The sequence below is a fragment of the Streptopelia decaocto genome (genome assembly GCF_964273445.1).
Source record: "Streptopelia decaocto genome assembly, chromosome: 7".
Lineage (NCBI taxonomy): Eukaryota > Metazoa > Chordata > Aves > Columbiformes > Columbidae > Streptopelia > Streptopelia decaocto.
Window position 1 is genome coordinate 3,183,268 of NC_138661.1, and position 20,938 is coordinate 3,204,205.

At 45.0% G+C, this 20,938-nt stretch overlaps 1 protein-coding gene across 2 annotated transcripts in view; it reads left to right on the plus strand.

The window, feature by feature from the left end:
- SLC35F4 (solute carrier family 35 member F4) overlaps positions 1-20,938 on the plus strand; it is a gene marked incomplete at its 5' end in the record, with an annotated part of 138,610 nt that overhangs the window by 112,946 nt on the left and 4,726 nt on the right. Inside the window, 4 exons of one of the 2 annotated variants that reach the window (XM_082058085.1) lie at positions 427-615; positions 5,179-5,476; positions 13,066-13,285; positions 20,737-20,862. In XM_082058085.1, the coding sequence (XP_081914211.1) occupies positions 427-615; positions 5,179-5,476; positions 13,066-13,285; positions 20,737-20,862 (833 nt within the window). Of the gene's footprint in view, positions 1-426; positions 616-5,178; positions 5,477-13,065; positions 13,286-20,736; positions 20,863-20,938 lie in introns of those variants that run through there. The other variant, XM_082058086.1, reaches the window with a different exon arrangement.

A 20,938-nucleotide genomic window follows, 5' to 3' on the forward strand; every position in this document is an offset into this window, starting at 1 on the left:
GGGAGGCTGTGGTTCCTCAGCCCTCTTTCCACCCTAAGGGAGAACGGTGACCTCTCCCCGGGCCTGATTCAGTGTCAGTGCTCAGGAAGGGGCCCACGTGAGTACAAATTCCTTTGCCTGTTCAGACCCTATGGAAAGAGACATAGGGCTGAGAATACATTGCAGCGTAGGGCTCTTGTTTCTTCAGGGGAAAGACTGGTTTTCATGCAGCACCTTTTTTTTTTTTTCTATAAGGGGGGAGAGAGTTAAGTATTTATTTACTTATTTACTTTATTCTCACCAGAGCTGAAACCTTGATTTTTCGCAGTATGCTTCTTTTTCCTCCCGCTGAATTGTTTGCACGCATTTCGCTGACAGGGTTTTTGAAAGCCCCGCTTTCCTCCAGGGACTTTACAGCCAAAACTGATGCAAACTCTTTCTTCTCAGGTGCCTCACGATCATCTGTCATCCAATGCAAGCCAGGAGGCAACTGCCCCAGCAGACACAGAGGCATGACTAGGCAGCTCTCCCCTCTATCTGTTGCTGAAGATTCTGCTGCTCCCATTCTTGAGCTGCAGAATCGAAGTCCCTCGGGAATCTGTCGGCACAGCAGAGTCGAGAGGCAGAGCAGATCAGGTAGGCACGACCAGCCGCATCCCCGGCCCCACAGCATGCCTGCGAAAGGCCTCCTGCTCGTCTGTCTTTTGCAAAGATGGGGCAGAGTCCCCAGCGTGTTGACGTTGGTGGAAAGTCCTTCCCGTAGCGGGGTGCAAACTGGGGTTAGGCGGGAAGGAAGCGAGGATGGGAGGAAAAGACCTCCGTAGGAACGTGTGATGTGGTAGATCGCTGAGGAGTTATAAGGCCAGTATGCATAGAAGGTCTTGAAAGGATGATTAGCGTTAGCACGCAAATTACTTTTTACAAAGTGGTTGTGTTTCCTCAGCTTCGGCCTGGCCAGAGACCAGGACCTTTAAGAGCCAGCCATGTTCCTTCTCAAAGACAATGACAGTCTCAGCTCATACTGTGGATGGTCTGATGAAGAGGAAGAGAATGAGCAACAGGTGGAAGGATATCTAGGGAAGACCATGGCGGTTCAGATCATCGATCCGCTGCACATCAGGGCTTCCATCATCAGGAATGTGTCACCCACTTTACTGCAGCGGTTTAGCTCAAAGGAACCTATAGATATGGCGAACACATACTTCCTCACCATGGTGTCCATCCGTCACCAGCAGGGATGGGATGGGAACAGTTATAATGTGCAACCACAGGCCTTTGAGTCTGCAGAATTGTACTGTTGAGGAGAGAGCCGTTAGATGACTGGAATTATTTAACTGTCCAAGCTCTTGGGAAGACTGTTGGTGTAGATATGGTGAGCAAAAAAGGGAGGAAGAACAGGTTGGATCTCCCTTGCACACTGGAACTGTTGGAGATGAACCTTCCTCGTGTCACTTCACCACTGATGGCAGCAAGAGTCCGCCACTTTCTTCTTGTGTTGGAGGATGGAGGGATCTCGTACTCTAGGAGTCCTCTCTTGATGCAAGGCCTCAGAAAAACGTTGGAGGTGGTTATTGCTGCAAAGAGTGGATGATACAGTGTTTTGCGGTAAAGATCATACCTAAGATACCAGAAAACCAATTTATTCTCATTTTCGCAGATAGGAGGCTGAAATAACTCTGTGCATGCTGGCTCTAGGATACATCCAGATCAGAATCCATCTTCTCTAAGACAAGACTTTACTCCCCTTGTGAAAAGAGTAGTGCCTTGACATCATATTCTTCTAAACATTCAGTTTGCATTTTTTTATTTTCCCTTTTAATCCTGATTTTCACTTCCTCATCAGTGAGGTCTAAGTAGGACTGACCTGACAGGTAAGTGAACAAATATTAAGAATATTATTTTCTAGAATGTAGTTGCCAGAAGAAAAGCTGTAGGTTTTGGTTTTCCTCATCTCTCTCTTCTGAAAAACGAAAGCAAAAGGCTTTTCTGTCATTGTCTTGTTACAGAGATGTCACAAGCAAGAATTATATTATAGACAATAGGGCTGTGTAGGGCTATTTCTGCCTTTCAACACAGTTTGCCGTTGACCAGTGTCATCTCCATCCTTTCCCTGTCCTTTCATCCTTGTCGAGTTCTCAGATTGTTTCTGTGCTCTTGCCAGCGTAAATCTGTTGGGTTTTTTTGTTCAGACTGAACTGGTTTCTGCCACCTCGCTATCTGTAAAATACTATCTGCCAACCACTTTGGCTGATCAATTTGTTTTCCCTTCATTAGCAAATCATTTGCTATCAGACACAAGTGCTACTTTCTAGCTCTGTCCAGCCTCAACTTCGTGACTTGGAAATCCTCAAACCTATTTAGTATTAATTGTGTGCCGGCTTGCCGTGTGCCTTTGAGTTCAAGCCCTACGATTATTTTTGCAATTATTTCTTATCTTGGCCTTTCGATGCTTTGGCCACCATTTAGGTGAAAGCAACAAGCTACTGTGTCACTTTGTCCAGGGATCCATCTCAGTCTCACTTAAATGTAAATATCTCACCTAGGTAGACATAAGCACCTCCAGTGGACTTAGATATATTATATATGAGGATGAAATCAGGTACCTTCTCACCATGCCTGTCCATGATCATTAAATATAAAGGGGCCCTAGCCAATATGTTTAGTCTGAATACACAATTATTTGCTAACTACATTACATGGGATTAATCATACCCATTAAGTGCTTAGGAAAGCTCCCCACTGTGCATTTAATCGGGCTAAAACTTCCATAGGTCTTTGAAACTAAGGTAGGACTTGGAACAAGATTATATTCCTGTGCCTTTCCTTAGCATTCAAACCTGGGACTGTAAAATCCAAGTCAAATGCTAATGTTAATGTCATGTATAGTAACAGGAATTACATAGTTATTGGGTAACTGAGGAATAGAAAGCAGTGATGAAGGTGCTTTGGTTTTGTATCACTGTACGATTATTGTAATTGTTAGCTGAAGAAGGACTAATTGCATGGTACTTGTGCTTAGCAGGAAAACCCGCAAGCGTATGTTACATAATATGTAAATTTTAAGCCATTCTAACTTGCAAATAATCTGTAATTTACCTTTTAATAGAAGATGTCAGTCATTATTAGTACCATAAAACCATCTATTTTCTCTCAGCAGCCAAAGATAATGCTAAAATGCTTGCCTTTTCAGACCTGTATCTGATTATCCTCTGCGTGTTTTTAATAAACCTGTAATTTTATTTAAATTCTTGATTTACTACTAAACAGTGGAGCCACTAAATACTAATTATTTTTAGGAAAAAAAATACAACATGCAATTACAGAAAGCTCCATGTCCTGATTGGGAAAATTCATGATTGCAAATGCGCTCCTTGGTGCGATGTATCGGGTTTTAGATTTAATTTTGGTCTCAAGTAATAACTCGAAACTTCAGTCTGACATTTCTTTATGGCTGTAGCAGAAACAGTAATATAAAAGGAAAGTAAACCTGGGTCTGAAGGGGTAACTTTTTCACATTTAAGTTGAATATAGGACAGCATATGCTCTCACTGGAGCGGGTCTATAGCTCCTTTTCCATCAAAGATTGTAGTATATTGTTTCTTATAGATCTCACATCATGTGTTGATGCAACGGGTAATTGGTAGTAATAGTTAAGAATAGCTGCAGGTCGTGATTTTTAGAGGGAATTCCTGTTTCTAGTATTAAACTGGTAAATGGCTGGAGTTCGGTGTGTCACTTGAGCTCGTGTCACCACGTTACTGCTCCGCAGCGTCCAGCGCCGTCTGGTCCCTCGTTTTCAGCTGGGATCTGTGAAATCAGAAATGGGGTTCGTGGGTCGCACCTGGGGAAGATGTGTCTGGAGAGCAATCGCCAGGCACTGCCATTAAATTGGCTGCGCCTCTGTGAGGAAATCTGCAGCGGGCCGCAGGTTAGATCTGAGAAGTACTGTGCTAAATGGGAAATGCCAGCTTCCCAGTTCCTCCTTATTTATGTGTGGAGGTTTCTTTCTAGGCACGTGACGAGGGTTTAGATTGCGGGGTGACAATAAAACCCTGGCAGATGTATTGTTAACCTCCTCCCCTCACTTCCCCCTTTTATCCCTCCCTCTCCCCCCTTCCCACTCAGCACAGGCGATCGGGAGGGACAGAAGGACAGAGAAGAGAGTTGGAAAAATTAACAATGTTTTACTAATTCTACTGATAAGAATAGAGAAAATAATACAAAATATACAAAACCAATCTTGAAAGTCTCAGCAACTGCAGAGCCGGCACCCGAAGTCCTGGACTGGACTCTGCAGCCAACCGGAGCTGGATTCAGTCTCTCACTGGCCTCAGTTCGCAGGGATGATAGCAAGGTCCTCTGCTAATGTCGCCGTAAGGAAAAGGGACGAGATCCTCGTGATCTCCCACTTTTATATGAAGTATCACGTGAATGGGATGTTATACACAGTTGGTCAGTTTCTTGGTCACCAGTTTCTCGTTGCCCCTCTGGCGAGATGTCCATCCATGCTTATCTATACGTTTGCATTCCATTGCTATGTTTACCAAAACACATAGCCGGTTCTCCAGGAAAATGCAGCTGATATGAAGCTTTAGCTGACAGGCAAATTCACTAAAAGAGAAACTTGTTTTTAACAAAACCAGGACAGCACGCCAAGCTTCAGTTTTGTGTAGTTTCCCTTTTTTTAAATTCAAAAATAGAAATACACTTGACTGCAAAAAAACCTTTCTCCACTTGGGTACACAGAACCACCAAACTCTTCCTTTTTCCCCTCACAGCTTGCAAATATTGTTTTAAAAAAGGTGCGATTATCGAGTTAAAATCTTGAATAATAAGAACTTCTTCCTGGATTCCGATGTACAGGCTCAGATAGCTTTTATGTTGCACACTTGCACAGCAATTGACTTTATAATGTGGTTGGTTTCAAGGGACGTAGCTCTACGGTAAAGGTTTGGTTGACAGAAGGAGAGAAGAGCTGATAACGCTGTTACCTCAATCCTCGATATTGTGTTTGTGTTTTGTTCCTGTCCCCTTGAAATGACAGAGGTGGCATTACCAAAGTACTCCTGAAGTATTTCTATGTAGGATTTCAGTGTTTGTGGGGTGTAGAGGAGTTACAGGGAGGAGGCAAGGATTGTTTTGAACGCGTTTATCAGGTGTGCAGCATATCTCTTATTCATTTGCCTTTTTTTTTTCCAGGAGAAGAAGGAACACAAACGCACACAGAGAGCAGCAGCCAAGAAGCTGAAGGACAGACACGATGCCAGTCTTGCACATCCACGTTTCTCAAGCTTATCTGGAGATTTCTGATCGTTTTGTCCGTCTCATCCTCCTGGGTCGGGACCACGCAGTTTGTCAAAATCACGTATGAGACCTTTGACTGTCCTTTTTTCATGACTTGGTTCTCAACAAACTGGAACATTATGGTTTTTCCCATTTATTATTCTGGGCACCTTGCAACCGCGCAGGAAAAGCAGTCTCCGATCAAGAAATTCAGGTAGGCTTTATCGTGGCAATATCCCTTTAAACAACCTGATTTCTGTGGATTGAGGTCACTGCTCTTCTTAGTTTGACCCGTGGTGTCTGAAGACAGAATAAAGGTCATGCTGCAGAAAACCTCATTCATAAATAGCTTACAGAAGGCTAAGAGATGAGTGATATCTTGAATAAATGGATAATTGATTGTTAGAGAGGGTTTTTTACTGAGTTGAAAAGGTCAGTAATGTGCTTATAATCTTGCTGTTATGCTATCTAACAGCACTATATTTTGTGTTCTCGTCTGGATCAGACCATTAATTAATCTGTTCTAGTCCATTTATGATAGAACAGGAGTGTAAAGTGCAACCAGAACAACTTGTACTTGAGAAGAACGGTGCTCAAAGCCCAGAATATGGTTTCCATGAGGAAGACCATGGCTTGCTGTCTATGCTCAGCTCATATAGCAGGATGAAAACTGCCCTTTCCCCCTCCCGCTCAGTCATAGCATGGAGGAGCATCCCAGGACCCTTTTCTGCTTTCTTTGGCCATGGGGTGGGAATTAAAGCAGGTTGCAGACTCTTGGCTCTTGTCCCGCTGTAGTTCTGAGGGGTAAGTTGGCATTCCTGTGTGATCTTCTCTGGTGACCCTGCGTTAGCAGGTGGGTTGGACTGGGTGATCTCCAGAGGTCACTTCAACCCCAACCACCCTGTGATTCTGTAGTAGCTGAGTGGCTGTTGTCCTGAGGAAATGATGTGAAGGCTTTGTCCCATCTTCTGTCAGGCTCCACATGGAAATACCTCATGCTTTGTTTCACGAGAGCCAGGGGAAGACATCTCTGACCTCAGCCTTTCCTTACTTCTTTCCTTACTCCTACCTTCCACACTCCGTGGCTGCAAAGGAGCCCATAGTACTGACTATAACATCAGTCTGCGGGGTGGAAATCTCTACATCCCTCTTCAGTAGCTGCAGTGAAATTGTAGAAATACAAGGTTAGACTCAAAGAGATCATCCAGCCCAACTATCAGCACTGCAGCAGGACCAAGCTGGCTTAGCTTCACCTTAGCCCTTAAGAAAGCCACATCTAACCTGTCATCAGGTCTTAGAAGTACCACCACCACCTTCTGGTACAATTCATTTCACAGTTCCTCCTCCACTTCCTTTATTCCACCAATCTGAGAGCGACGTAGAAACTGCTTTAAAGGATGGAACTAAGTTCAGCTTGCTCATGGAGGGAAGAAATTCCGACTAAAATTTTGAGCTGGGACCTCATTCTGTTGCTCCAGTGCAGACTTGCGTTGAAAACAACCCTATTGACTTCAGCAGAATTGTCTGTTCTGCAAAGGTATTAACCAGCCTGTGGCCTGTGCCTTGTTCCCGCTGACAGGGTTCGGCACAGCTGTCACCGACCACACAGGGAATTCAATTTGTCACTGTCACGCAGGAGCATAGCGGGGCCAAATTCTTCCCTTGGCCGCTTTTGCCAGCATCTGGGGTGTAATATGGCCCTAAATTATCATTTCTGTCAAGTCAGCGTGACTGATATTGAGCGGTTGCACTTAATTAACTGCTTCTCTGAAAACCCCGGTGCTTTTGTGCATTAATGACGCCTTCATTCAGATTCTTGCTGGAGTATTTGTGGGAACGTCAACAGTGTCAGCTTGGCTTCTGGGTACGGCGTAAACTAACAACAAATGCACAGCAGATAAGGACGAAGGTGAGAATAAATATCCCTGCAGACAGATCCTCTGCAGTTAGTTGGTTGGTTATATACCCATTGGAGCAAAAAATTTGGGGAAAACATCTGTGGCAATGCGTAATATCAGTACACTTAAATAATGGATACATTTCCCAAGCTATTAGGAGTTCATGCTTACGTGCACAGAGTAATTTGTGCACACGTGGAGATGTGAGGTTGGTTTGCGAATGTGTGGAAATGGGAGGTCAGTGTTAGAGCTGATGGGCATCTTCCCAGAGTGTTTCCTACTCCAGGGATTTACATCAGGGAGGAGGAAACTGCTGGCAGGTACTGACTTTATCATGAGGCCCAACTGCTTGGTCTTGCCTGTTATGACTTGACAACCCAAACTCTTCCCATTTGGATATGGGAATGGACATCTCTTTAGGATGAGCACTCGATTTTCTGATGGCTTGAAGAACTGAAAAGCATCATTTGTAGTTTTAAATTCAGAGAGTTATAGATGGATTTACTTCAGAAGGGATCTTTGGAGATCGTTTAGCCCAGCCTCCTACCCAGAGCACCGTTCTTTTCAAAGCCACATCAACTGGTTGTGTAATTGTTTGGTTTGTGTTCTTGATATTGTTCCTGTTACGGGGCTTTTTATTACATTTTGTAAGATTTCTTGTTGCCTCTTTGCTGGTCTCATTTCTGTGGAGTCACCAGTTCTTGTCAACAAAACCCATCCTATAGTGATTCCAGGCCTACCTCAGAGTCCAGAGGTGATTTGTCTTGTGTTTCTGAAGGCTGTAGTTACTCACCAGGTGCTTTAAAGACATTTTGTCCAGCCGATATTCCCGATGGATCAGAACAGACGAGATCTTGGCAGAGATCGGTGATGGTGCGAGTGACTCGCAAAGTGCTGCCCCGGGCTGGCAAAGCTGCACGGAGCCCCTGGAACTTTAATAAATCCCACTTGGAAGGATAAAAGTCTCAATCTTCAACTTTAGATTGGCTTTCTGAAAGGCTTATAATCTTCAAAATTGTGAATTAGGTATTTCTTCCCTTTCTCGCCTTACCTTAGAGATTAAACTTTGTGGTCTTAGAAACTAACTCACAGTTATTACCTCCCTGCTGCCTTTCAGTAAAATATCTTGGTTGTTTTGAAGCAGAAGAGGCAGCTTTTAGTACCTTCCCAGTATTGTAGGTAACAGGTATGTCCCACATAAAGAGCTTGAAATGTGAGTGAGACCAAACCCATTGCATTAGTGGTGAATAAAATGATTTGAAGCTCAGCAATAGGAAATCTAACCCTACCAGTATTTACCACAGCAGAAAACACTCACAGACTCGACATAGGATCCTAATAGAGTTATGATTTGGAATAGGTGGATGATATTTTGAATGTCAATAGATTTTGCCTCCCCATCCACTGTCTTGGCTTCTCAAGGACAAACACTGTGACATTCAGCAGCTTTCTGCCAGAATATATCCATGATGTGGTTAGTCCTGAGGTTATTCCTGCAGGCACTGTGCGTCCTTGAGGCACTGGCTGGGAAGAGTATTGGTAGGCTCAGGTTTAATAAATATGAGTTGGTTTTCTAGCAAGGAGGATAACAAGATGTGACCATCACTTGAAGTAAAACCAGAGCCCAAAGTAGCTGATATTTGCCATCATCTGGCATCTGCCCAGGGAAGTGGTTGAGTCACCATCCCTGGAGATGTTTAAAAGATGTATAGATGAGGATCTTAGAGACATGGTTTAGTGCTAGGGTTAGGTTAACGGTTGGACTCGATGATCTTGAGGGTCTCTTCCAGCCAAAATGATTCTATGATTCTGTTCTATGATTCTACCTGCAAGTTTGTCACCTACAAGTCTCTCCATCTATTCCACCTCTGGAATAGCAGTGCAAATATGGATCTTCACTCCAAGGGTCTTTGCAGAGGAGAGATGAGGATCTCTGAAGATGCTGATTCCGAATGGCTCAACCCAGCAGCACAAAGCAGCTTCCCTTGGGCCAGTCCTTTTTGGAGGACATCATGCCATGGTGCTGCCCCCCAGGCCAGCCTCTGCTTATGGGAGAGGTTCACACACAATCCCCTTTCCTTGTGCTTCAGCTCCCGAGCAGACAAATGCAGCTGGCCAGGTTCTTTCTTAATGTTCAGACAAAAAACAAGAGAACTCGATCGGTCTTGGAAATCAATTCACCAGTTGCATAACCATGATTACTCTGTTCAGTGGTCATCTTATGAAATGGAGCTAGAAGATCTTTTATTGCAGCATCGAGATAAAAGGACCAAATGGCATCGTAACAACTTGTGCTCACAACAGCTCTCGCGGTGCTTCTTGCTGCCATCGTGTCACGGGTGGCCTTGCCAAGTTTTAATCCAGGTGATGTAATTACATTCACCGTCTTCGCGTTACCCCAGGTCGCGTCTGTTAGCTCTTTTCATTTCCTCTCAGCTGTTTTAAAACCAGCTGCTGCATTACACTCCAGAGGCTGCTGCGCGTCAGGGGTGAATAAACCCATTTTTCGGCAGGACGTGGCACCAGAATAACTGAGAGACGACACGGGCTGTTTGGTGGGTGCCAGAGGCAAAGCTGCCTGAGGTGCTGTAATTCCTGCGAGCGTGGCACCCTGCCCAGAGCTGATGGCTGAGGGCTACCTGCAAATAAAAAGAGCTATTTATGTTAGAGGGCAGGATTTAAATAGACTTGTTGTGCATTTGGAAATAGTTTGTGTCATAGTTTCAGGGTCAGCTGCCCTTAGATATGTCTCTGCCTTTAAGTCAACAGCCTACGGATGTTATCTGTGTGGGGAGCCATCCGTGGAGCCGTCTCTTCTGAGCCCAGGGTTTTAATCGCTGTCATGTCGTGGTGACTCCTGCAAGTTTAATTTTAGTTGCATGCCAAAGAGGCTGAGTTAACCACTGAGCAACCAGCCCTCACAGAGCCCCAGGCAATCTCCTGTAGCCATGGCTGGGAAAATTAAGTATTCTTCCTATCTCCTCACTCGCTGAACATTAATCATGGAGTTCTCCCAGGCACAGGGGCGAATTCATCAGCTCTCTGTCTTACACAGCATGGGCCTGTCACAAGTCTTTACTGTTTATTTTTAATTGAGAGGTGAGGAACCGCTGGCCCCTGTTTTGTCTGGTCATTGTACGCTGCTCTGTGTGTTGGAGGCTCTTCCCTCTGCTCAAACAGATCACTGCCCGGGGCCTCTGAAGTGCTTCCAGACTTCTTTTCCTAGCTGTGAATCTGTGCTCATCCCTCCCACTGCTTCTGGAAACTCAGAGATAAGTGACATTTGCAGCGTTGCCACAACGGCCTCTCCCAAATAGCTGATCAGCCCACGGGGTCCAGCTTGGAATAATGTAATAATCACTGAGGCTTCGTCCTCCCAAGGATTCACAGTCAGGGCACTTCGGACTCCATCCTCCTGACCCTGCTCTGACTTTGTGTGCAAACATCCCAGAGATCTGCAGGACAGCAAACCCTGACCCATCTGGCATCCCCCACCACTTTTTGGCTGTGCGAGGCACCCGTCCTCCCCGTAGATGGAGGAGCAGAAGCTCCGGGCATCTTCCCAGCATCTCCCCCACCGTGGGAGACCACGGTGGGTGACTGGGGTACAGTTTCCCATGCACATTTTTAGAAGCTTTTCCTCCTGCAGACTCCATCAGTGATGTGCTTGGCTGGTTTTGCTGTTGCCTTCGTACGCTGTCAACATAGCACCAGGCTGCTTAACCGTGCCCTGCGTTACTGTACGCAGCCCAAGCACCTTCCTCTCTTGTTTTAACACAGCACAAGCTTGTTTCCTCTAAGACAGATCCTGACAGCTTCTGAGACAGGTTGGTTTTACAACCGTGTAACGATCCAGTGGTGCATCAGAACCGACAGCAGAATTCCCGCTGGGCTGGAGAGAGCAGGGCTGTAGTTCAGAGCACGGATCTGTTCTTGCCAGGAGAAATCCTGGCTCTGGTGTCACGTCGTGGTGACACAGCCACGGCGCAGCCCGGTTCAGAGGCCACACATCTTGAAATGAGACATAGTCTGAGCTCAGAATCACCCTCTGCATCCACCTAAGTCTCAACATCTTTTAAGCGTAAACTACTGCATCTGCATGTCAACAAACATTCAGGTCTATGCTACCAGTGAGTCCCTTCTCAGACAAGGAAGCTCATCACTTTTGAGTGTTGTTGGAATCAGTGATACAAAAGCCTACAGTCAAACGTGAGCATTGATTTATTTGCCTCACTATTTGCTTTGCATCTCAGATAAATGATACAAACTATTCCCGTTCTATGTGTAACATCTCTGTTCTGATCTTTGGAGATCAGACTAACTTGTGAGAAGGTCTGGGTCAACCAGAAGGAAGGAGATAATGAGCGGATCTGCCTGCCTGAGCGTTGGACACCCTGGCACAGAGTTTGAGGAAGGAATTTATTATTGCCAGAAATGACTGCTTTGTACCTCAGATCATTTTAGTGCCAGCAGGGAATGAATGGTTATTAAGACATAGCTGATCTCACATATTACATAGAAGTTCTTATTCTACTTTCCTCAAAATGAGAGTGATGGTTTCCATTCTTTGTAGTAATAAGCTACAATATTTTTAACAGTGGAGTTCCCCAGAATTACAAAAAGGGCTTTAGGACAACTGAAAATGTTTCTGTTTTTAAAGGCAAAGCCAAACCAGGATAATTATTACACCACTACCATCACCCCCCAAATAGCAAGTAGTTTTGACTTCACATTGCAGTGCAGTCTTTGAAGTAACCAATTAGTTCTACATAATTAGCATTTTAGCAACTTGCAAACACAGCCGTGTTTGGCTGTGAATGCTTTGGGGCCCTGAGGCCTCACGGCATTTCAATCAGTCCCTTAATGTTGCCTCGAAAGGATGTGTTGTGTTTGATGGCACCTTGGCTCGCTTCATTGGCATTTCGGTTGTACGAAACAGGCGCTTTGGGAACATTTTAAATAGACCTTTCAGAGAGCCTGCCACATCAAGAAATGAAGCGTATCGGGAATATCACGAGGAATCCGTTTCACCATGAACGCAGACAGTAGAGTTGCTAAAAATCATCCTTCCCAGCTTGGGAGAGGTTGAGATGTCTCAGGAGGGATGTGGTGATGGACCTTTAGTCAAGCTGCGTGTTGGTCTTCTCAGGTACCACTTGTGCTGACCCCAAAAGCGATGTCTTCTGAGCTGACCCTTCCCTTTCTCGAAACCCTCAGAAACAAACATCTCGCTTAAGTTGTGTGAGACGCAGTGTTTGGGAAACTGGAGATGTTGTTTGCAATTTAGTCCGCAGAGAAGGATCTCTAAGTGAACACAGCTTTTTGCTATAAAACAAAATACAGCTGTTAAATACTCCTCCCTTTCCCTCCTTTCCTTACACTCTTATTGACTGGCTCAGTCCCACCGGTCCATCGCTCTTTCCCACCATGGTGATGTCCCTGGCAGTATTTTCAAGTATCTTTAGGTGATTGTCAAAACTTACTTGGCCATATGTTTCAATAAGAAGCAAAACAGGTTTTGGAGCAGAGCAAGAAAAATTTATCAAGCTACGGGGAAAATATTGCAGCTATAATCCCTCTGTTCACGGCCTCGAAGGCAGAGTCTGAGAATGTCGGTGCATTATAGATAACCCACATTTCTGCGTGTGAGTCCCTGGGATTATTGTTGCATAGAGTGCGATTATTCCAGGTAAGTTGCTGCTTTTCTATTTGTGAAATTGCTGTTCTAAGAAGCTTGTAGGTTATTTTCTCTATGTGAGTTAAACAACAGCTTCTTATGGGTGTGCGGAGTAGCTAGGAAAAGCACTTAATTGAATGCGATAAAAGTCTAAAGGATGTGGGTTTTGTGCTGGAGTGAATGCTAAGGAAAATCCTAGCTGAGTTTTAAACTCTTTTCTTTTCATAGGGAATGCAGTCGGATTTTTGGTGAAGATGGTCTGACGCTGAAACTCTTTCTTAAAAGGACTGCTCCCTTTTCTATTCTGTGGACTTTGACTAACTACCTGTATTTACTGGCTTTAAAGAAGCTGACAGCCACAGACGTCTCTGCCCTATTCTGTTGTAACAAAGCTTTTGTCTTCTTGCTTTCTTGGATTGTGCTGAAAGACAGGTTCATGGGAGCAAGGGTAATGACATGCCTGATTTTCAACTCTCTCTTGTTTTCATAATTGCCTTTAAATCCATAAGCTATTGTGCTGCCGTTGTACTGCTGCATTATGGTTTGTGTATACCATGAAACCATTTCTCATGTAATTTTATGATGCAAACCTAAGCCTGAAGATCACTTAGAGATCTCAGGCTCCAGAGGTAATACGATGTGGGAATTTGAAGAAGCCATTATAGCTAAGTGTAATTTGATCAATTAGAATAGGAGGACTTCCAGTTCCATATAAACCTATTCTTTCTTGGGTTACAGTGCTGAAATACAGTCAATTAATTTTATTTTAACTTAGTGATTGATGTTTACATTCTAAACAAAGCAATTTTATTCCTTGTTTGGGTAGACAGCTGTTTCCAGTATGTAATGTATTTTTCTTATGCCACCCTGTTACTTTCTACATACACATAAATGCATATACCTGTGCATGGGCCAAATATACATTAAAAGGGACTGCAGCTGTTTTGCATGAAGGTTTATTATGCACTAAATTGTAATAGGACTCACTGGCAGTAATATGGACCCTGCCAATTCTGCTGATGGAGATTCCCCCATTGTAAGGGCTCAAGGACTAATGGTTGTGTTGGGTACAATCCCGATTGAACTGTCAAGAGCCTCGAACTTCATCAGGGACTGGCTGGGGCCAGGTCTGATGCCTGTGACCAGCAGTTGGATTTAATTTCCATGGGCAACGTGGTGGAGCAGGACATTCATCTGAGTTGGTTCGTTTTTAAAGAAATGAGGGCAGCAGCTTGTTTTGGTTGATAGTGTGATAGAAGGGTTCAGAAATGGAAAGAAAAGGCATCCTGATCCATTGGCATCTGAGGTAGCTCGTGGAGAAGCCACCAGCAGATGGAGGAGAGCACTGTGCTGGAGGTTTGGGAACGGACGAAGAAATTGTTTAAATCCTAATTAGTCTTAAAGACTGAATTTAAGGCCTAATTTCCCGGTCAGACAGGGCTGCTCGGGCAGTTCCTAATGGCTTGAGGCCTGAGCACCTCAAGACACACTCACAGGAGTGAGCTCTTAGGCGAGGATCTGCCAGGAGGGTTTTGTTAGGCTGGCTCACGACAGGGTCTGTCCAGACCTGGCAAAGCCCAGGAGGTGAACCCTTGTTTCACAGAGCTCATCCACGGACACAAATATTTCATCTTGCAGTGCTAAATTTAGCCAGACACCTGTATATCTATTTCATGTACAATTTAAAATACAGCATCATCAGGTGAGTGTGACCAACCCTCAGCCTGCTGAAGACTAAGCAGGGTTTCAAATCCTCAGCTCTTCTCTACAGAAATCAACAGGAATGGTAATTTCTGAGGCTGTAGTTCCTTCCTCTGGCCCTTGGTCGTCTCAGCTTCCACGGATTGGACTGGATGATCTTTCGAGGTCCCTTGCAATCCCTAACATTCTGTGATTCTGTGTAAGCTGATATTGAGTCTAGCTGAAAAAATAGGAAATTTTGATCCTTTTAAGCTATTTTTTGCCTAAAATCAACTTCTTTCTAGAAGAGTAAGCACAGCTATTGTATTTTCTCAGCCTGCTCTCTTAAAGAAGCCCAGATGAAAAACACTAAAGCTATTTTCATGTATTAATTTTTCGCTTACTAAGAAATCATTGCTATAAATATGCATTAGTATTAATGCTGTAAACACCATGAGTTTTGCACGAGAAACACCTGGCAGAAGTGAGCAGCAAATCCTGCACATAAAAGAAGCTGTTTTTTGCTGCTAACTGGCAGATTGTGGATGCACAATGCTGGAAAGATAATAGCAGCGTTTTCCATCAGCCCTCCTGCCAGAATAACGCTTGATGATGTTCAGAACCACGCAGGAGAGTATTTTGAGAACTAAAACACGACGAAGCAGCGCGGTCTCAGCCTTTTGTGCTCCGAATGCCTCTGCTGCTTTCACCCCCCAGCCTCTCGCAGAGCAAATGTAATTAGGTTATTTGGACAGTAAGGAGACAAGAAAGAAATATGGGCTTAATCACATCCTGTGAGTGCAAAAGCAGGAGCACAGCTGGTTTTTCAAAGGAGCTTCAGAGCCGTCGGGCACGTCTGTGGCACATGGTGGGGATGCAGCCGGCTCCTGTGTACCTGAGACAACTTCCATCCTCCAAGGCTTGAGAACCAATGTCCATCAAGGCTCAGCGGCTCTGCAGCAGATCTCAGCATCACCAGTTCCCTGCCCACGAAGAAAAGAGTATTCATATGAGAAGGACATCTACAGCAATGGCTACGTAGCTATTTACCTGTAAAAGTGGCGCAGGTAGAAATTGTTGGCCCTGAGGGTGGTGAGAGCCTGGCCCAGGTTGGCCAGAGAGGTGGTGGCTGAACCATCCCTGGAGACATCCCAGGCCAGGCTGGACGGGGCTCTGAGCAACCTGAGCTGGTGAAGATGTCCCTGCTCATGGCAGGGGTGGGATCTACGTGATCTTTAAGGTCCCTTCAACCCAAACTGTTCTGTTATTCTCTGACCCTTGAGTACCTGGTGCCCTGCACAAGAAAACAGCACAATCCCTGCCTGCACCGTCATCTTCTTTCTTGGGCATTTCTGAGCATCTCACAAATTAATAATGCATCCCTGTGACGCTGGGACTTCTGGAAGCTCAGGCAGCTTTGGCTCCGAGCAAGCACAAATATTTAAAGACTTCAGGTATTTGAGGAGTTCTGTTGGCTTGTGTTGCTTGGATTTAGCCACGTGCTTAAATGTTTGCACGTTTGAGCCCTTGGTTTTGTTTCATCTGGGAAGCTGAATTAATGCTTATTAGGTAGTTATGGTGTGGTCTGGGGACATTTTCCCCCCCAAAACGTTGTCTGTAGTCTCGAGGCCATTTTCTTTACTACAGCACCTCATTTATTGCTGTGCTCTACATGGAAAAAAAGGTACTGCCCTCTTCCATTCATTAAAAGCCTTGTTTAATATGCTGCCAGCTACAACAACCAGGTTTCAAATGCAAACACGGGACAGTTACTCAGTAGAGGTCAACTGTGCTAATGCTGTGGTGTATAATTTACATGAAGAGCTTGGAACATGCAACTTAAATGATGCTCTTGCTGTTTTCTAGTGTCAGGTCTTATTTGTCTGATGTCTCATGAGATAGAGCTCCTGATGTATCCATCATTTTGGTCGTTTCAGGAAAACAAGTGCTTGGCTTTCTAAATATTTGATTAAATTAGGAAACTGTCTCTCTAAATTTGGTGTCGTCAGACTGGGAAGGTTTTTTCTTTTCCCAATAGGAAGAATCTCCTATCGGGGATTATGGACCTACTGATTAATATAAAGAAAGGAGTCCCTTGCTGGGTCTGAGCAGCAAGTTCACTGACAATGAGACCTCGATCCTTTCCCTTGGAAGGAGCAGATAACTTCATTGCACTTTTCTGTTTTGCCTTGTGGGAGGCATTGCTTGATATATTACAGCTGAAATATTCCAGCTGACAGATGAAATGCTACAGCAGTATCTTTTACTTGTGTAAATCTCGTGGAGATGACTGACCAGGTTCACACTTCCTTATTGTGAGGCAGAAAGTTCAAAAGAATTGGAGATTTCAAAATATATTTCCAATGATTAAGGAATAGTTCTGTGACCTCCAGAACTGTTGAAGCGTCTTTCCAGTTGGTCTGTGTCTTGTGGGTGATTGAGCTTGAAAACTAGGATGTTTCAAGCACTGTTCTTGAGTGTTGTAATGAGATTGATGATTTCCTGGTTTGAGGGCATTTATGTGGCCTTTCTTATGGATCCTTGAGTGTCAGGCTGCCCAGGGCAGTGGTGGAGTTACCATCCCTGGAAGTGTTTAAAAGATGCATAGATGAGGTTCTTAGGGACATGGACTTGGCTGGACTTGGCAATGTTGGGTTAATGGTTGGACTTGATGATCTTAAAGGCGTTTTCCAACCGAAATGATTCTGTGATTCTGTGATCTGAATTTATGTGCAAGGCAAGACGTACAGCCTGAGATGGAACCAGCCAGACAGTGTAACAGGGCAAGGGGAAGCTTCTGGAAACTGTTTGGAGGGACAACGCTGGTGTCTGAGAGGTGCTGGGTGTCATTCTGTGTTGCTTCAAGGCTGGTCTTGTGTGGTATTTGTATCTTAGGGTAAGCTGTAAGGAGAACAGCAGCATTAGGCAATTATATTACTAACGAACTGCTTGCTAAAGCAAAGGTAGGAGGGAGAAGCTCTGGAGGACTGTTCCCACAGAACAGGACTGAAACACTTTCTTCTAAGAGAATTTAACTGTGTGCTTGTACAGATGTAAGCTGAAGGATCAGAATAAGCATTGCTGCACCTTGGGCGATGGTGTGTGTGTCCTGTGCCAGATCCTTTCCAGCACCCCAGCTCATTTAGGGGGTGAAGGCTGGATTCCCATTTAGGCCCTAGAAAACTCAACGTGCTCCCCTGTCCTCCTCAGCAGCTCACCCGTGAGAGCCCTAAGTCCAGAGGTGACAGCCCTGGATCCATGGATCCTGGATCCTTCCCCTGGATAAAGGGACTCAAGCACTCCTGAGATGACCTGACTGCTGGGATGTGTTATTCTGGGATGGAGGGTGGGGAAGCCATCTGGTCCCCATTTGCTAAAGCACTTCCAGATCTCCTTGAACCATTGCATTACCCCAGAGAGACTGTGAGTACGTATGTGACCCCAGCCCTTGTCACCCTTGCCCGTTAGGTTGAGGACCTTGGATTTAAAAGGAAGCTGAGGGAAAACTTTATTGCTCTCTACAACTACCTGAAAGGAGGTTGTAGCATGGAGGGGGTTGGTTTCTTCTCCCAAGGAGCAAGTGATAGGACAAGAAATGGCCTCAAGTTGTGCCAGGAAAGGTTCAGATTCGATATTAAGAAAAAATTCTTCCTGGAAGGGGTTGTCAGGCACTGGAACAGGCTGGTGGAGTCACCATCCCTGGAAATATTTTAAAATGTGCATAGACTGGGTTCTTAGGGCCATGGTTTAGTACTAGAGTTGGGCCGTGGTTGGACTCTACTATCTTGAACGTCTCTTCCAACCAAAATGGGTCTGTGATTTCGAGTGCCATTTCATGGTGAATTTGGAGGTATCAGCAGTTCTCCTGCCCCTCTGCTCTGCCCTGGGGAGACCACACCTGGAATCTTGTGTCCAGTTGTGGCCCCTCAGTCCAGCAGGACAGGGAACTGCTGGAGAGAGTCCAGCGCAGCCACCAAGATGCTGCAGGGAGTGGAGCATCTCCCGTGTGAGGAAAGGCTGAGGGAGCTGGGGCTCTGGAGCTGGACAAGAGGAGACTGAGGGGGGACTCATTCATGGGGATCAATATGGAAAGGGGGAGTGTCAGGAGGATGGAGCCAGGCTCTTCTCGGTGACAACCAGTGACAGGACAAGGGGTAATGGGTTCAAACTGGAACACAAGAGATTCCACTTAAATATGAGAAGAAACTTCTTCCCGGTGAGGGTGGCAGAGCCTGGCCCAGGCTGCCCAGGGAGGTTGTGGAGTCTCCTTCTGTGCAGACATTCCAACCCGCCTGGACACCTTCCTGTGTAACCTCATCTGGGTGTTCCTGCTCCATGGGGGGATTGCACTGGATGAGCTTTCCAGGGCCCTTCCAATCCCTCACATTCTGGGATTCTCTATCTTCAGGTTTAAGTAACAGCTGGGCAGCTTTGTTGAACTGGAGCTTGGATGTTATAAGTAGAAGCAAGATGGGATTTAGATGTGTGCTGTGCTTTGTGACTCTGCCGTTGTCACTGCGACTGCACCGTGATGGGGAATCCGTGTGCCTTGGTTACTGGTAAAACAGGGCTGATGGTGAGAGGGAAGTGCTTAACGCTGCACCCCGGCGATGTGTCCCCCGTCAAGAAGTTGGCCTAGATGCCAATGAGACTAACATTTTTACTGTAATTTCAGAGATTGGCACCACCCTGGGGGTTGATTCTTGGTTCCCGGTTGTCCCCCATGCATGGACACCTTTATCTGAGTCAGGCGTGTGTTCCTTGAAACGTGTTTTTTCTCCACTGACTGGCTGTGTTGAAATTGTTCTATGGGGTTTTTGTGTTTATTGCCTGGTTCTGGCTCTCGTCTTCTTGGTGTGAGCCTCAGTGGGTTTTCGGGGACTCTTGGTAAAACTACGTGAGATCTGAAAGTCGGGGTTTCTCTGCAAAATTTGGTCAAGATGCCTTTAGAGTCTGTGGCGTGGAGCGTGTGAGGCTGAGGTTTGTCTTGCAGTAAATATTTCTTAAAGGAAGTTTAATGAGGTTTTTCTAGGAAGCGAGTGTCCATCTCACATTGGTGTTGGCTCAGTTGTTCCAGAGCTGCAGGAGACAGCTGGTTTGTGGGGGTTAGTGCTGTCGAGGTGAACATCATTAGTTTCTTCCTGTTGTATGAGTGGGGAGAGCTGCCTTGCCTGGGTAACTGTGATTTAATAGATACGTGGGAATAGAAAACAGGGTCTGAGCCTTAAATGTCGCTGCTGATTCTGTAACAGCCAGCTTTGGTATCGGCATTTGTGCATCTCCTGCTCTACACCCAGCTCTAATACCCAAACAACCTTTTTTTATAATGATAACATGTTTAACATCATACTAATATCTTTTTCTAAATCTCTGTTAAAAGAACTATCTTTCAGGAATGGAGCTGTGACTTTCCATAGGTCTGGGGAAACACTTTTTCCTCTGAGGTCCATGGTATTCAGTGTCTTTGAAATTCAGATTCTCTCTTTACCTGTTAAGGGCATTTCAGTAGAGAGGAGGAGTTTTTCTAAGAATAAAACACATTGGGTTCCTTACCACTTCCTTAAGGTCCCTAGAGTCAAGACCTAGGATTTCAGATATGATGTAGTTACTCATTTCTGTTCTTTCTCTTTGAAGCTCCTTAGAAGCTCTGTCTGCAGTTTTCAAATGAGGCTAAAAACCTAAATGCAAAGGTAAAGGCTTCATATAGAACTGTGGTTGTGTCTGCCCAAGAAAGCTGGCAGGGCTGTTAGGAAATACGGAGCAGCCTGGAAGAGCTCCCAGTAAGACACTGGTGTTCCCCAGCACAGGGTTCATTCTCCTGCAGTGATGTCCATCTCAGTGTTGGTGTTTTAAGCCAAATTTATGGCATTGCTAAATATTTCTCTTGTTGTATATAGAGCATAATGTCTAAAAATTTCTTGGAGTTGTATCTCTGAAGTAGATGTATAGCTGATAAAATCCTTAATGATGAATGTTGTGTCAGTAGGTCCCAGGAGCGTTTGCAATGCTATAGATCCATACCACTATCAGTGCATACACTTCCATTATGTTTTACATCTCTCCCAACTGTACATAATTTTCCCTGTTTAAGGGAAAGCAAGAAAGCTTCAAGTCAGAGAAAGTAGCTAGTGGCACTCATTAAACCCCCGTGCAGCGGTAATCTCTTTCCGTGTAATGAAATCGCGCTGAGCTTTACGTTGCTTTGCTGTGTCCCTGCAGATAGTCGCAGCGATAATGGCAATCACAGGAATCGTAATGATGGCATATGCAGATGGTTTCCAGGGTGATTCAATTATCGGGGTAGCATATGCTGTTGGATCAGCCTCTACATCTGCACTGTATAAGGTAGGTCATAACTGTTTATTAGTATTCTTATAATCTTTAACTCTGCATGTTTAAAATGCACGAGTACGAAGCGAAT